The sequence below is a fragment of the Borostomias antarcticus genome (assembly GCF_949987555.1).
Source record: "Borostomias antarcticus genome assembly, chromosome: 22".
NCBI classification, from domain to species: Eukaryota; Metazoa; Chordata; class Actinopteri; order Stomiiformes; family Stomiidae; genus Borostomias; species Borostomias antarcticus.
This window is the reverse complement of record NC_140255.1, coordinates 13,985,397-14,002,454: the sequence shown is the minus strand read 5'-3', so window position 1 is coordinate 14,002,454 and position 17,058 is coordinate 13,985,397. Positions and strand designations below refer to the sequence as shown.

Genomic DNA, 17,058 nt, shown 5'->3' with positions numbered 1-17,058 from the left:
TGTGTGTGTGTGTGTGTGTGTGTGCTGAGAGGATTAGTTCTGTACTATCAGACCTAGAGGCTGTCCTGCTCTGCTAGAGTGCTTGACTTACCTTAGGCTGTAAAGCCGATCAAGCCCAGCCTGCATTAAACAAACACTATACATACAACAACTGCATAAAAACCTAAACAGTCACAGACTTTTCAGTTCACACAAACAGCGTATCAAGATTAAGTATTAATAAGGATTTAGCATGAAACTAAGTAGGCCACTGTTAATCAGTTGCATAATGACTGAGTATTAACTCGGAAGGGTAACCCTTCCTCCTTAATCCTCCTTTCTGCTATTTCTGCTCTCCTCTCCTTCCTTGTGCTACTGTCTATGTCTCCTCTCCTCTCCTCTCCTCTCCTCTCCTCTCCTCTCCTCTCCTCTCCTCTCCTCTCCTCTCCTCTCCTCTCCTCTCCTCTCCTCTCCTCTCCTCTCCTCTCCTCTCCTCTCCCTCTCATCTCTTTATACCAGAATAGTGAATTCCTGTCAGGTGAAGGGACATTGCCGGTGTACAGTGTTGAGGTCAGGCCACCCAGTGTCCACCACCCACCCGGGTCATCTGCAGTGTCCACCACCCACCCGGGTCATCTGCAGGGCCAGCACCACACACAAGGGGAGACGAGGGGACGGAGCGGGGTAATAGAAGGAGGAGAAGAGAGTGTGTCTTCTATGAATGTGTATGTGTGTGTGTGTGTGTGAGACGGAGAGAGTGAGAGAGAGAGAGAGAGAGAGAAGGAGAGGAGTTCCCAGAAAGCTATAATTTGGGATGTCCGCTAGGCCTATGTTTGTTTCATTTTTTTTCTTTGAAAATAACAAGCTCCTATTGCGAGGTATGCAGCACTTCTGTGGGAATTGTAGAATAGAATAGAACATGCATTTGCCATATGTAATAAGTACAGGTACTTTGGAATTCTTGTCATGGCTTGTGCTTTAGTATCTTATAGTATCTTATCGGTCACAGGACGAGTCCGGAATGCGTCACCAGCGCGCTCTGAGCGTTCTAATCAGCCGTCCACCTCTGCGCGCTCTACCAGAGCGTTGCCGGGGCAACGTCGCACCGGGTCTCAATCCACACCTAGTACCGCACCAACACATAGTCTACATCGCACTACACACATAGTTAGCTACACACGCCATTTCCAACCAAGCCAGCCCACCATACACCTCTCCGCAATTCACCCTCCCGTTTATTTATTAAATACGCCTTCGGGCTAAAGATGCCTCTGTGTCGCCTTCTTTGGGTCTCCCCAGTCATATATACAACATTATCAGCACTAATCAGTTCCTCATTCCAGTCCTAAGTATGCAGATAGACATTCAAAGGTTCCCAAACTGGCAATTTACAAGCAGTCTATCAGTATCATCTACTTACAGTACAGTATCCTATCTGGTCAACGATGGCTCTGTCTGCGTCCATGATATAGGGAGTGCAATTAAATAACATTGAAGTATACAGTTGTGCATGGTCAGTTGTTATTGTCTATTGTATAGGCACGGTGTTCAGGTGTTGTCTGGTGTTGGTTCAAGTGATCGAGAGTGCAGTGGTGCAGAGTCAGTTGTTTCTATTGTATAGACAAGGCACAAAGAAGCTGTTGTGGAACCTCTTTTTCGTGGTCCAAATGCTCAGCTAACTTTCGTCTCCCTTGTATGTTCAGTTGCATCTTTTTTGTCCTTCATGTCTTTTTTGCTGAGCCTTCATCAGATGTTCCATCTGATATAAATCTGATGGACAACAAAGTTCTCTGTATCCAAATCTGAACAGGGATGAATCTAGATCTATTTGGATCCTGAGAGTTCTTCAACAGGGACAGATCCCCAATGGAACGCAAAACCCCACCCACCTGGCATAAAAGGCAGACTCAACCCACAGACGTGTGCAGGGGACCCCTCTGTGCAGTGCCTCAGGCCCTGCTTGGTAGCAACACCATCACATGTGTAAGAGATAATCAACGAGTAGGTGTGCGTTAAACCGATTTAAGGCACGACGTGGAGGCGAAGAACCACCTGACGCGCAGTGGAGGATGGTTGCCTCCGCGAAGTATACATAGTATACAAGGTAACATACATACAAGGTATACATGGTTGCCTCCGCGAAGTATACATGGTAACATGGTATAAGATATTATACATACTGTATATGGCATGCTGCACGGTGTAATACTTAGCACTGTTGCCTCACAGCAAGAAGGTCCTGGGTTCGATTCCCGCTTGGGACGATGTCGGCACTAGGAATGTTCTCCCCCAGGGTTGTCAGGTACTCAGATGGGGTATCTCCCGGGCCTTTCTGTGTTTCTCCCCGTGTTTGCAAGGGTTCCCCCCATAAAAGAACCCAATATGAAAAACATGCAGAAGAACAGATCGTTGACGCTGTCTGTCCCTGACGAAGGCAAACAGGAGCACTTGGATTGGTCCCCGGACACGGCTCATGCACGCTCCTACTGTCTGTTCCCTGCCCTTGGGGTAAGGCTGAATCGAAGGGTTACAGTAAGTGCAGAGAACATTAATCGGCAACCCTAAATGTGTGTGTGTGTGTGTGACCATGTGTCAACCATTGCACGTGTGTTGGAGTGTTCTTTTCTACAGTATGCAGTATTAGTGAAATACAGAGGCACGGTGAAAACACTAACGAAAAATATAGAAGAAGCCTTTGAGGCATTGTGTTCTTTTCACCCAAAGGTAAAATATGTGAAGAAAAAAAAATAGAGTGTCCTTCATGTCTTTTTTGCTGAGCCTTCATCAGATGTTCCATCTGATATAAATTTGATGGACAACAAAGTTCTCTGTATGAATCCAAATCTGAACAGGGATGAATCTAGATCTATTAGATCTATGACGAAGCAACATGCGGAATTAAATTTTATTATCAGATCCCTGCCTAAGAGTGCGGTATGTTACTACTTCAAAATATGTGAAGGTTTATGAACAACACAAAACCATTTATCTGACAGCGTGAGATGTTCTGATGATCGTTCTGCTGCAATGATTAAATTAATCCAAAATGGAGAACGATGTGCAGTGTGTCTTCTATGAGTGTCTCTGTGTGTGTTTCTGTGTGTGTATGTGTGTGTGTGTGAGAGAGAGAGAGAGAGAGAGAGAGAGAGAGAGAGAGAGAGAGAGGGGAGAATGTGTATGTACGTGCTAGACTGTGTGTTTGTTTACTTAGAGAACCTTGACAACCATTAATCTCCCCAGGGATTAATTAAGTACCGACCTATCTTGATAATGGGATGAGGAATGAATGATAATGATCAAGTCATGAATGAACGCCATGCTCAGTCAGTCCAGAGCATGGTCCAGAGACCCTAGCTGCCCTCTCTCCTCCACGCCTGCTCAGGGGGGTTGCTGCTTGTGTGTGTGTGTGTGTGTGTGCGCGCGTGCGTGCACGTGCACGCGAGCGATGCAAACACACAACACACAGCAGGAGGTCTGGAAAGATGGAGCGACGTGACTGTCCGGGAGGAAACGAGTAATAAGAGGAAGAGGAGGAATATGAGGGAGGACAGCTAACATCCTGGCGCCCTGTTGAGATCAGGGATGGGCTGCCGTGGTTACTGAGTGTGCTCAGTGGTGGTAAGAATACGTTTTTCACATTAGCCATACCGGACCAGGCTGGGATCAGACCAGCCTGCTAGATCATGAGATATTCCAGTATCAATAGGGGGTCGTCAGCCTACTAGGCTATGAATGTGCTTGTCTGGTGATTTCTAAAATGTCATGTTTTTATCTCTCCTTCATGGTTTAATTGATTAACATTTTCCTTATTCTACCCTGAAATCTGTCCATGTGTTTAAGATCATATACAACGGTCCATATATTATTTGGACAGACTGTTCACTCTTGAGATACTCATTGCTCATGGCATAGCTAAGTACACAATGGATCTCTATGGGCATATGACATGAGCAACAAGCACTAATATATGGACCCAACCATAATGGGCCCCACCACAGCCAAATATACAATGGATCCTTATATGCCCACAGAGATCCATTGTGTAGGAGCCTGTCGCCTTAGCGGTGACATGAGCATTGAGCACTAATATCTCTTGAGTAATCTGTTGAAGTGTTTATATGGACCATATGATCACAAATAACCTTTAGGACATATACCTATAATTATAACAGAGTTTATAATGCTAAATAGCACACTATTCATTTAACAGTAGGTGGCAATGTGGAGGCATAAAAGGCATATTTGGTCCTACGAATGAATTCAGATGCATTCTTTTACACTGAAGTCGACTGGCATTGCATAGACAACAAGAGTCAAACGGCCAAAAACGCAGTACTGTAATCCAGGCCCGCCTGAACTTTGAACCACGTTACCCAGGAAGCACCGCGCCTTCTCCCCATAGGATCAGAGTGCATCATGTCATCTGCATGCAAATCTGAGTCCGGATATCGAGTCGGGTCGAGTCGAGTCGTAACATACATTTAAATAGAGATAGCAAATAGTTCTTGCGCTGTCGATAAAACGTTCACATTCGTTTGTTCTTGGTGTGTGTGTGTATGAACGGTGCCGCTGTGCTCGTGAATCATCCCGTGCTGGACTGTTGCGGAGGGCTCAATAACTTGGATTACAGCAAGGTATAGCCCCGAGAGCGTGATGTATGTGCGTTTATATGTGGTGTGTGTGAAATAAGCTATTGTACCCCAACGACTCCACGGCAAATCGCTAGCTCAAATGTGGGACGGGCTACTGTAGCCTAGAAGAGAACGAGTTTGTCGTTCATTGCTATCATCATCTATCGTTACATGCTTACCTTCTGTGTTACAACAATCTGTAGCAGAGTTAATCGCCACGGTTTCAACAGTGGGTTGAGTAGCGACGATCTGCATTCATGTGCACTGGTGTCATGAGCAGGATTTATGAAATCTGCGCAAGGGCTATTTAAAATCATTACAGCGCAATGCGATGACATAACATGCACGATGCTGTTTCACATTTACTTTTATCTTTTGCCAATTTTTGTAAGCCTTTTTATAACACCTTGGCCAGGGACGACAGATAGACAGATTACCTGTCGTATTTACACTTGTTGTTGATTAACAACATTTTGTGAAATGTTTGTGAAATGTAGATTATGTAGAAATGTAGATTATGATGTGGCCATCCTTGATTGTAATTGTTATCCAGTGTCTTGTAAACGCATATGAGTTGGGCACCAAGAATAGTGCAAGACAAAAGTATTGGGAGACCTATACATTACACCTACGGGAGATTGTATGACATCCCATTCTATGAATAGGATGGGATGTCATAAAAATAGGATGTTGTATCGATCTACACCTGCAGGTGTAATGTGTAGATGTCCCAATACTTTTGTCCATATACTGTTATCAATCAATCAACCAATCAACAATAAATCAATCAATAAATCAATCAATCAATGCCCTGTCTTTTCTTAATCTTAAATAAATGAACTAGTCTGAGTGTCACCAATGGTACCACATTTAGCTCCAAGATTCCTCAAAGTAAGCTAATTACTGTATTCACATGTTATTTGACAATAAATGTTGCCCCGTGTGTGGTCACAATAGCTTACTCTGTTGATGTGTTAGTTAGGACTGATCTAATTCCTACAACCAACAAATAGGCTTGACCTACTGTAGCAATCAAATTACTATGAAGGCTTACAATAACACAACAAATCACCAAATGATTCCCGAGCGCGGCACCGCCGCTGCTGCTCCCTGCTCCCCCAGGGGATGGGTCAAATGCGGAGAATACATTTCACACAGGTGTGTGACAATCATTGGAACTTTAACCTTTAACAAATGAGTGAGTAGGCCTCACTGTAACCACTACCGACGATATGGGACAAACGGTGTCCAAGTTTGGTCTGATAGGCTACTCTGAAAGTCCAGTGTCCAGTCAAAGTTCATCCTGCACATGTGCCAGTGGATGCACACATGGACATTTGTTCTCTGTTTGATAACCTTCTCTCACCAGCAGCTGTCTGGATTTCTCTTTTTAGACTGCTGGTCATCGTGCTTTAGAACTGTGTGGGAGTGTTCTTAACAGCTTTTCTCAAACCCTGCAGGAAAATAGATATATTACCCAGGGCAGACACTGTAAAATTATGCTCCAAAAAGAACAGATTAGTGGATAGGTCCAGTCAATGCCCTTTCGTGTCAGTAAAATGTGGGCGAGTGTGTGATGTTGATGCCTTATTTTTAGCAGCAGTTATTTTGAGCGGAGAGGAGATGAGATTTGAGCGGTGAGCGGTCCATTATGTCCCCTGTTGTTTCGCAAATATATTTTTTTTGTGTGTGACAAGGCCTTGGAGGGACTCGTTATAACGAGGGTGTTTATAACAGGTGCTGTCTGCCCTGAAGACAACCTCACCCAAGGTGTCACACATGGGGGATTATTAAGGCCAATGTATGCTTCGTCGTTCAACTTTTGAAAGTGTCGACAGACAGAAATGAGGTCACTGTCGACGTTTTTTTGTGTCGGACAGGGGTGTCTTGCACCTACCAAACTTTCCAATGTCGCAGACGCTGTCACTTTCGTCGCACAGCTGTGATTGGATAGCTAGATAGAAGGCACGTCGTTGCCATGGATCAATCAGCCACACGTCTGCAAGTTACCATGGAGGTGATCAGGTATAAATGCTAAATGTCGGTCAACATTATTTTTCTGTCGACAGACATCTGTCGTACGACACTTGTTGACTGAGTATAAATTAGATTTTACTGTAACCGTACAGTACACAACATACAATACAGTTGAGGATGTGATCGTGAAAGATTCACAGTGTGTAATCTTTCCTTTTGCCAGAGCTATTCTGATGTGATATACTGTTGTTGGTCTTACCAGGATACAGTACTTCAAGTGTGAGCGAGAGAGGGACCAACAATATGTTTGCAATATTAAACCAACAATACTGTATGTTAGCAATATTAAAGCTCTTATGACAGCTCTTCCTTACACTGCTCAGGTCCAGGCCATAGGACCCAGTTAATTCACACACTCAACGTTGTGGTGTCATCAGGTGTGTGTGTGTGTGTGTAATGGGAGCAGACTGTGTTAACTTCTCCCTTCTGTTAAAGCTGAAATCAGCGAGCTCTCTTGTTTGCTAGATATTGACTTAAAAACTGAATGAGAGTAGGGACTTTTATCATGGCTTATACTAGTACAGCGTAGATCGGCCCCAGAAAAATGAGCCCGCCCCTACCCGAGCCTGGTTTCTGCACAGAATTCTCCCAGGATCTTACCGAATAGCCTACTTCCACTCGCGAAGGACTCGCAAACCCAGTGTGGTGCCGTTGGCAGATTGATACATGAGGTTGCAATGTTATAATATATATAACATTCTGATTGTCATGCCAGATAGCTTACTCCCCACCCCGTTATAAAAAAAACCTCACGTAATATCTTTGACCACAAGACGGGGCCGGGGACATGGAGGGGAAATTCCTACCTGACCCGACACCGACCCACGGGCCTCGCCGGGCTCGGGTTCAGCCAGAGAATCAAATCTCTGGCTCTGTGCCTTACTGTAGTAACCTGGCCTTTTGTTGTACGTACAAAAATACCTCGCTGCCCCTTTAACACCCCACACAGTCTCTGGCTAAGCACAGCCTCCCCCTCCCTGACCCAAGGCTGTGGGATCACTTTATCCCGGGCCTGTCCACAAACAAACTATAAAGCGGCCAGAGTGCCCCGGAGGGGGGTTAAAGTGAACAGAGCGCCCCCGAGGGGGGTTAAGTCCTGGATTTGTTACCTCTCTGTAATTGTCGTTACCAGAACGGACGGGAGGCAGGTTGGGCACTGGTTGCATAATGGAGAATAATCCCTAAAAGCAACAAGTGTCATGTGGACAGAGGGAGGGAGGAAGAGAGGGAAAGAAAGAGACGGAAGCAGGGAAAGAGGGAGAGAGAGAAGGCGAGAGAGGGGCAAGGGAAGAGAGATCTCACAGGCAGTGGAAACCCAAATAAGCTGTGAAGGGTTGAGTTGTATCATATTGTCTAATTATTCTAATCTCTAACCATTTACAATAGTTTTACCTTTTTCCATTCTCATAATAAAATCCATGTTGCATTCTGTGAAAGGTAGTCTGTAGGCTTTAATCTCATTTCTTTCTACATTTTATCTGATATTTGCTATCATGCACAGCCTGTCCTGTCTGTCTCTTTTTCATGAATTATGTGTCTGTCCCTTATGCCCCCCCCCCTTCTCCCCTCTTCCAACTCAATTGAGGTTATTGTTGTCTCTGGTGGTTTATAACTTGTACCTGATCTCTTCTTCTCTGTCTGGTGCTGGTTGAAACGTATGCTGCGTTCCATTTGGCTCGTGAAGTTGTGGTTCATAAGATACTACTCGCAGTTTTAACTGGAACGCCCTCATGACTTGTTTTCTCGGCTCATGAATTCATACCACTCGCCCCAAACCCCAGTTAGCTCTGGAAGTCGTGAACAAGATGGCAGTTCCCTTAAGTGGAACTTAAGTTATACTGTTTTATTAGCATTTCTGTCTTATTTGTGTCTCATTAAATCAGTCGTACACACAGTATTCCCCAACTGTTATCTGAGGACATGTTCGCGACCTCTTTTGTATGCGCAAAATACCACGTACCTGTAGTGCATTGTTATCTACTGGTTTGGTTAACAAAGCTAGCTGACGTCCATCTTTGTTCTGAGCTGTTGTTGGTGTCTACTGTAACACGGTTACCTCGTGGGTGACGTCGTTCTCCATCTCTCCCACCTCCCATCTCAACACTTCCCAGACAAATAGAACACAGCATTATACCTGATCTCTTCCTGTCTGGCGCTGGTTAAAACTTATGCCCGATCTCTTCCTGTCTGTCGACCGCAGGCGGACATGGCGGTGATGGAGGAGGTTCTGCGCCTCGTGGATGTGTCGGACCCCAGGTTCTGCGTGGCAGTCGTCGCTATCCTCTTCAACCCCTTCTTCTGGAATGTGGTGGGTGCTTTAGGGTTTCAACAGCTGAGCAGCACAATACCGCCTGCAGCCATTTCCATTGCTCACCTGTGCCTGAGTGCTCTTTCCTGGCACTACGTTGAAGACCATGGGGGTTCTCCCCGAAAAATAGGACCCCCTTCCCCGTCTCCCCTGGCACTCCAGGTGGACGAAAGCAACGGCTTAAGTATTTCCAAGGATCTCAAATACATACAAAGTATTTTGACCCAGATCTGACATCAGCAGCCCCTGGGCGACGTAGCTTGACCCCTGTCCAGGACGCACGCTCCTGAAACGACTGGTCAAGAGAAGACAGGAATCATTTCTAGAGAAAGATGGCTGTGATTTTTTTTCTATGGCCCAGATCCCAAAGATCCTCCTGTTCAGCCAGGGCCCTGCAATGCTCCTCACTCTTTAGTACATAATGTGCTATACTGTTAGATGAGAGATTATGATTGAGTTATTATGCCGTAGCCCTTTTTGCCTGATTTGTTTTTTCTCATCTGCTACACTATGTGCAGTATGTATTTTACTATACGTAATAAAGACGTACTGAGCTATTACTGTGATGAGGAGAGTGGTCGTGCACTAGTGTGTCTCTCCCTCTGGGTTCTGTCACATGCCTAACGTTGCACAGGCTTAAAACTCACTTGGCATCTCATATGCATTTTCGTCTGGCATCTCGTTTGTCATCTCGTTTTGTAGTTCCAAGGACTCTGTGTCCGACCCCTCATTAAGAAGTCAAAAGAGATTCTGTTTTTTCTCTTCCTGATGACTGGATGTGGGTACAGGACAAGATATTCTCTCCCTCTCTTGCTCTCTCTGTTACTCTGTCACACACATTATTTCGCTCCTTCTCTCTCTCTCTCATCCTCTCTCTCTCTCTCTCTCTCTCTCTCTCTCTCAAACAGAGGCCCTTAATATGGTAACACAAAAACACTGATGCTATCTTCTAGTATCTTCTAGTATCAATTTTGTCCAGTAAAGGGGTGGAATAATTGAATGAAGCGGTGCAGGGGTAACTCCCACCCGAACAGCTGAGCCAATTGGGTGTACGGGTGAGAGTTGGAGTGGAAAAGAAGCGAACGCTATCGGCAATCGCCGGAGGAGATCTAGTACATCATTCTGCATGTAGTACAAGATTTGCCTGTGACGATAGTGCCAGTGCCATCTTCATCACAATGTGATGTTTTTCAGCGGGAGGCCACGCACTCAGACTACCACATTCATTTATCTTTCTGTGTCTGAGTCACTCACTCAATTATCACTTAATTATCTTCTTTGTCATTTCTCCCATAACCTAATGTATGATGCACCCTCTGCTAGTCTGAAGACCGGGAACCAAGAGAATGTGCTATTTTGTAAGCAACATAACAAAAAACATTAACATTCTCTCCATGCCTCCGTGCTAAAGTTAAACCTTGTGCTTAACCCATCATCATTTTGTTTAAGAACAGGCAGTACGGGTCAAGTGAAGAAACAACACTGTTTATGTAATATCTTTATTAAATGTGGATGGGATGGAATGAGGATGTGGGAGTTGTTGACAGAGACCGTTCGATGGCAATTCAAATCAACAGGTGAACAAGTTTATTTTGATTAGTTTGACAATTGTGTCATCAGCCTTCTTTGTCCGAAGAAGTTTTAATTTGTGTGTTGTGTGTGTGTGTGCTTACGTGTGTGTGTGCTTGCATGTGCCTGTGTGTGTTTGCTTACAATATACAGTAATCTAATCTAATGTGTGTGTGTGTGTGCGTGTGTGTGTACGTGTGTGTGTTTGTCTCTAAATAGCAGCTATTTCCTTGGGGCCTATGTGAGCCTAAGCAGTGGATTACTCACTGCTCTGGGATTATTTTAATTGAACTATATACTATATTAGTTTAATTGAACTTTAATTGCATCAATTAAGTACTGCAGAATAAAAATAGATGCAGAGAATGAGTTGGTTAGACTGATATGTCCATTAAAGCTCCAAACACTGAGGACTCTTCACATTACTGCTATGCACTCCAGAGAAACTTGTTACAGTCAAGTACTGGTACAGTATTTCATCAGTATTTGCTTAAAAAAGATATTTCCATTATTATTATTTGTAGATTTCCTTTATATAACTTCTCCTCCACACCTCTGGGACACCCAGATGTACACCACTCAGCACATGAGTAGCGTGTTCACACCGGGTGCGAGTTTACATAGGAAGTCAATACAATTCACGTGAACTGGGCGGCGGGCGGCGCGAATCACAGAACTCGGCGGCGCCGCGGAAGTTACATTTTTTAAACTTTCTGCGGCGGATTCGCCCGGTGTGAACACAAAATAACCCTAATTTAAAGACCTGCTGTAATTTCTCCATTAGTCCCCAGACAAACAGTGTGGAGCCTGCAGATTCCACTCAGAGGTGGTGTGGTCAGCCGTAGTGACAGGACATTGCCCTGTTACGTGTGTAAAACGGGTCCCGGTGGTGGGAATGTGATTCATCATTATGTAATATATTGCTTGTAATGGCCACCCTGTTAGTCCGTCCATCTAGTTAATTAATACGATGTATTAATCTAGCTGGTCTGTTCTCTTTGTTCTATTTTTGTACCTGAGGTACTTTTCCTATTCTAATACTCTAAGGACAATTTGGAAAGTCTTTTAATGAGGGCTGAAAGAGAAACGCGTGGCCGCGTGCTTGTTTGCCTGCGTACAGTATGTACGTGTGCGAGAGAAAAAGACATGTGTCTGTGTGTACAGTACGTCACCGGGGACCTCCCCCTCCACCCACTCCTCCAGCGGTGGGTGACCTGGGTGGACCTCCCCCTCCACCCACTCCTCCAGCGGTGGGTGACCTGGGTGGACCTCCCCCTCCACCCACTCCTCCAGCGGTGGGTGACCTGGGTGGACCTCCCCCTCCATCCACTCCTCCAGCGGTGGGTGACTTGGGTGTTTGCCTGTTGACCTGCTGGCCCGTGGAGTCCGGCTCGCCGTCTGCCGCTAGCTCCCGCTCCACGTGCCATATAACAGTATGTCCCCGTGCACACGCGCTCGCTAAACATGCCCTGCACGCCCCATTGGCTACAATGACCTGCGCTTCCTGCCCGAGGGTTCTCCAGTGCTGCCTAGCAGTCGGGAGATCTCTCTCGTCATCACGTGTCTCGCAGCCGCAGTTCCCTCTCAAGGGGGTTCTGATTGGTGAGCGAGCGTGTGTCGTCCCTGTCCCCGCTGCAGAGAGAGGGAGGTGTTTAGATTGTTATGCGAGTCTTGATCCCCCCCTACGCCGACAAACAAAGGGGTTAGAAGCTTCTGCATGTGCCGGAGTCACTTGTGTCACAAGTATATGGTCGTACAAAAGATTCAAAGAGTCAATGTTTCTTGATATTAAGCTTTGCTATTCAGATCAGAAATGGTTAATACTTGAGTTCTCTCTGGTATGACTGGATGACATCACAGCAGTCTAATGTTAATGTACAGACTCCTGTTGCCCCATACAGTGTAATGTGTATCAACAGTCTTTCTAGTCAGTAGTTGACTGATATTTCTCCCATGTTCACTCCCATGTTCAGAGTAAAGAGAGAGGGTTGATTACCGACTTCCTGTTCGACAGGAAACCGCATGTGAAGCTGGCCAAAAACATCTCTGACTCCAGGTCCATCAGCACCGGCTCCCCCCAGGGCTGTGTCCTTTCCCCCCTACTCTTCTCCCTGTGCACGAACAGCTGCACCTCCAGCCACCAGTCTGTCAAGCTCCTGAAGTTTGCGGATGACACCACCCTCATCAGACTCTTCTCTGAGGGAGACGAGTCCGCTTACTGGTGGGAGATCGACCAGCTGCTGTCCTGGTGCGGCCAAAACAAGCTGGAGCTCAACGCTCTAAAGACAGCGGAGATGATTGTAGACTTTAGAAAGAAGCCAGCCCCCCCCCTCCCCTTCCCCCATCACATGGAATGACACCTCAGTGACCACTGTTGACTCCTTCCACTTCCTGGGCATGACTATCTCCCGGGCCCTCAAATGGGAATTAAACACCAGCTCCCTCGCAAAGAGCCTAGAAGATGTACTTCCTGTGGCAGCTGAAGAAATTCTGACTACCAAAGAAAACGATGGTGCTACTCCATCAGCAAGTCCATCCTCACCTCCTCCATCACCATATGGTACTCCGCTGCTACAGCCAAGGACAGGGCCAGACTGCAGCGCGTCTTCTGATCCGCCGAGAAGGTGATCAGCAACCTGCCCTCCGTCAACTCCAGGACCCTGAAGCGGGCCAGGAAGACTGCGGCTGACCCCTCCCACCCCGGCCATAATCTGTTCATGCCACTCCCCTCCGTCAGGATCACGTCCACAGGCCACAGAGGCAGCTTCTTGCCCACGGCCATCAGCCTCATCAGTAAGACTTGTGTCCCCCTCTGACCACAGACCCCGCCACTGTTGAGAGACCCCGTTGAGAGACACTTGCACATGACCTGAATGTACTGTAAAGGACGTACCACACTTGCATATCATGCCGCACGCACATACTGTATACACATACACACTCACATACTGTACACATTACACTCTGCATACTCACTGTATATACACTGACTGCACTACTTTTTGTATATTGTTCTTTCTCTTATCGTATCCTTTTTTGCACTAGTATTTTGCAAGTATTTCACTATTATTAGTATCTTGCTCTTTGCGCTGTCCTGTATTTGCACTGACCTGTCTCGTCCCTGCACCTTGTGCAATGGTGTCTCCATGTTACGCACCACAACCGGAAAGCAAATTCCTAGTACAGTATGTTGCAAAACTGCATAGCAATAAAACAAATTCTGAACTGGGTGTTGATATTCGTTTAGTCACAGTTCCACTAATTATTATATACTGTATATATATGGTCTGTATGTGTATAATATATGTATGTGTATATATATATATATATATATATATATGTATATATATAGTGTGTTTGTGTGTGTGTGCGTGCGTGGTGTGGTTGTTGTGGTTGTGGTTGCACATGTCCAGGAACACTCAAGTGTGTGTTAAACGGTAGAAAGCTTGAGAGTGCCTGAGAGAAGGTACAATACAGTAACATCGAGCTCATATCAGCCAGATGGCTCCGTGCTCATGCAGCTGTGGTCTTTGCATAACGAGGGTACGAAGGACATAGTGTTCCCCTCGGAAACGAGGACGCCCAGAGGTGTTCCTCTGACAGCCGGCGCAGCGCCAAGGTGGAGACATACACACCCCAAGCCATCACCATGTGCCCTTTATACACACACACACACACACACACACACAGTTGGGCCGCTGGCGCTGTGGTTGTGATACCGGGCATTCATCTTGAAAAGGCTTGTGATGTCCATGGTTTAGCTCAGAAAGAGTTCTCTGTCTCTTGTGATTCCCCATCATCACCGTAGCAGACTGTGTGTTTGTGTGTGTGTGAGAGAGAGGTGAGATCACAGGGGAAATCATTGGGATGTAGTACAGTAAATGGCTCTAAAAATGAAAGTGGTAGAGGCTTAAAGGACAATGCTCGTTTTTGACAACCTGGACCTTATTTACAACATATTATAAGACGTTTGACTCACCGAGATCACTTTGGTGTAGTTCGGAGGCATGTAGAAGAAATGTAAAATCCAGCGCGAGCCAGTATATGCATGTAATGGCGGTGGTGGGGGCACTGAGAATGCAGTTTCTAAAAATCTATTTTCTGCCGCGAAATGGTTGTTTTCATCAATCTGTCTTTATGAATCGCTAGTTGTGCTTGCATAGAGCGTAGGCCTGTTGTGGTTTTTCACATGCCTCTGTAATATGATCTTTAGAAACATCTTTAGACACGAAATAGCTTCCTCACTTGCTCCAGCACGCATGCGCACAGCGTGCTGGAGCAACGATTGCGCGCTGTGTGCATGCGTGCTGGAGCAAGTGGGGAAGCTATTTCGTTTCGAAAGACGTTTCTAAAGATCATATTACAGAGGCATGTGAACAGAGTCAAACGTCTTATAATATGTCGTAAATAAGGTCCAGGTTGTCAAAAACGAGCATTGTCCTTTAATATGTTCCTTAATGAGAGGCTGTCAGAATACTTGTCAGGATGATGAGACTAAGGTATAAGTGATATAGTCAGTTGCTCCAGTAATCACCCAGGTGTAATTACCGTCCTCTGGTGAGGTCATTAGCATGGGAGCTTCAAGAGCACAGCAACCACACGCAGCATCACACAGCTGACTGATGGACTATTGTTAGGTTGAGCTGTTTTTGTTTGTAATCACGCTACCGCATGTAAGAGGAAAGAAAGTATACACACAGGCACACTCTCTCAAATGCACGCGCACACACACACACACACACACACAAACAATACGTTATAATTTCACAGACACGCTCTCACCCAGCCAGGGGGCTGCTGCTGCTGAGTGACAGTCCGACAGACAAGAAGTAGGTGTCCCCTACAGGAGGTTGACACGTATGAGATACTGAGGGGGGTGACACGACATGACAGCGCGCTCTCTCTCCTCGCCGGCGTTTCTCACCTGCCTCTGGCCTTCCATTCCCCTCTTTTGTCTCTCCCTCGTTCTTTTCACACCGGCTTCCTTCCTCTCCGACTCTGTCGCTCCCACGCATGCCCGCGTGCTTCTGCTACTCTTCCACTGTCCCGCCCTTCACACTCAGACTCCTCAAACTATTGCATGCCTTCTTTTTTCTTCTGCTTCTCTCTCTCTCTCTCTCTCTCTCTCTCTCTCTCTCTGTCTCTCTCTCGCAGTCTCAAGGCACGTCAGACTCTTTTACAGAGTGGAGAAGGGTGTTGACGTGACAGTGTGTGTGTGTGTTCTGTTGCCCATGGCCTTGGCAGAACAGAGGTCTTTTTCTTCTGAAATATCACAACTGGAACCAAATCTAATCAAAAGCAAGTAAATCAAAAGCAAGTAAATCAATACCCGTCATATGAGATTGTATAATGAATAAATAGATTGTTGCTAGAGTACAGTATTGTACAGTATTGTAGGCTGGCGAGATACCCTGTCCCCATACGGTATGCAAAAGACAAGAGTTAGCGATGGCCAACTGGTCATTGTTTTCCTTCAATGGTGTCATAAAGATTACAAAGTGTGGTCTGATTGGTCACCCTAAGCAACTTTGAGTCAGACCTAACAGATGATGGTTGGGGATTGTTACGGTGGACATTGTTCTCTTCTTCTCTTCTCGCTTCTTCGTCCTTTCATCCTTGGACTCTCTCTCCTTATAGAGTGGTGAGGTGATGTCATCATTTTCAGTTTCATAAATGGTTAGCATATATATAACACTATAGCAACATCAACCTCAGAACCAAAAGCTTCAAAATTCACAAAACCTATATTCAATTATGTATTTTAACTTTTAGAACAAAACTTACTCCATTTTTTGAGTCTCTGTTAAACACATACCTTATTTTCGGCATTTCAATCGAGATCACTTTAGTCAAAATTGACCCATTTATTAGCATGCAATAATATATACAGCATATACATTTTTTACGCATATGAATTTTGGCGGTGTGATCGGTTCGGGGGGCCCCCTGCCTTCCACACATGTGGAAAGCGACAATCTAGATGTTCCCCCCCTCTGGGCCGCTTGGCCCAGAGTCCCGGGCCGGAAAAGGGAACGACATCTAGCCCCCTGCCTCTATGATGATCAGAGTGGGCCGCGATCGGGAAGACGCTCGGAGGTAACTCAGCCCACTAAGACCGTCAAAGAGCGCCACAGGAGGACTGCTGTACATTATAGTCCCTGGCCTCCACGGGCCAGCACTTCGTGGAGTCCGAAGGAGATACAGCCTAGTGTCTCTGCCTCCATGGTGACCGGAGGGACCGCTGGATGGCCCTTCGGAGATGTTTCGGCCCACGATCACCACGGAGCGCCACAGAGACTAAGCTAGTGTAATTCCCCGGCTTCCACTAGCCGACGCATAGTGGAATACCAGAAGAAAGCAGCAATACCCCCGGAACAGAGAGCAACGACGACAACAGAGACGACATCGACAGAACACAGGCGGAGCAGGGGAGGAGGTGGGGCGAGCGCGCAGATACGAGCGATCAGCAGTAATGGCAGAGCGGACGCAAGAGCAGAGAACGCAGAAGCAGCGAGCGCGCAGATGCGAGCGATC

General features: G+C 46.1%; 1 protein-coding gene across 1 annotated transcript in view; it reads left to right on the top strand.

Moving 5' to 3' along the window:
- The first annotated feature begins 4,447 nt into the window (after positions 1 to 4,447).
- The window catches only part of pemt (phosphatidylethanolamine N-methyltransferase), a 54,495-nt gene continuing 41,884 nt past the window's right edge, over positions 4,448 to 17,058 (top strand). The window contains exons 1-2 of the mRNA XM_084456310.1: positions 4,448 to 4,613; positions 8,848 to 8,955. Coding sequence (XP_084312436.1) covers positions 4,536 to 4,613; positions 8,848 to 8,955 — 186 coding nt within the window. The 5' untranslated portion in view covers positions 4,448 to 4,535. The remainder of the gene's footprint in view (positions 4,614 to 8,847; positions 8,956 to 17,058) is intronic.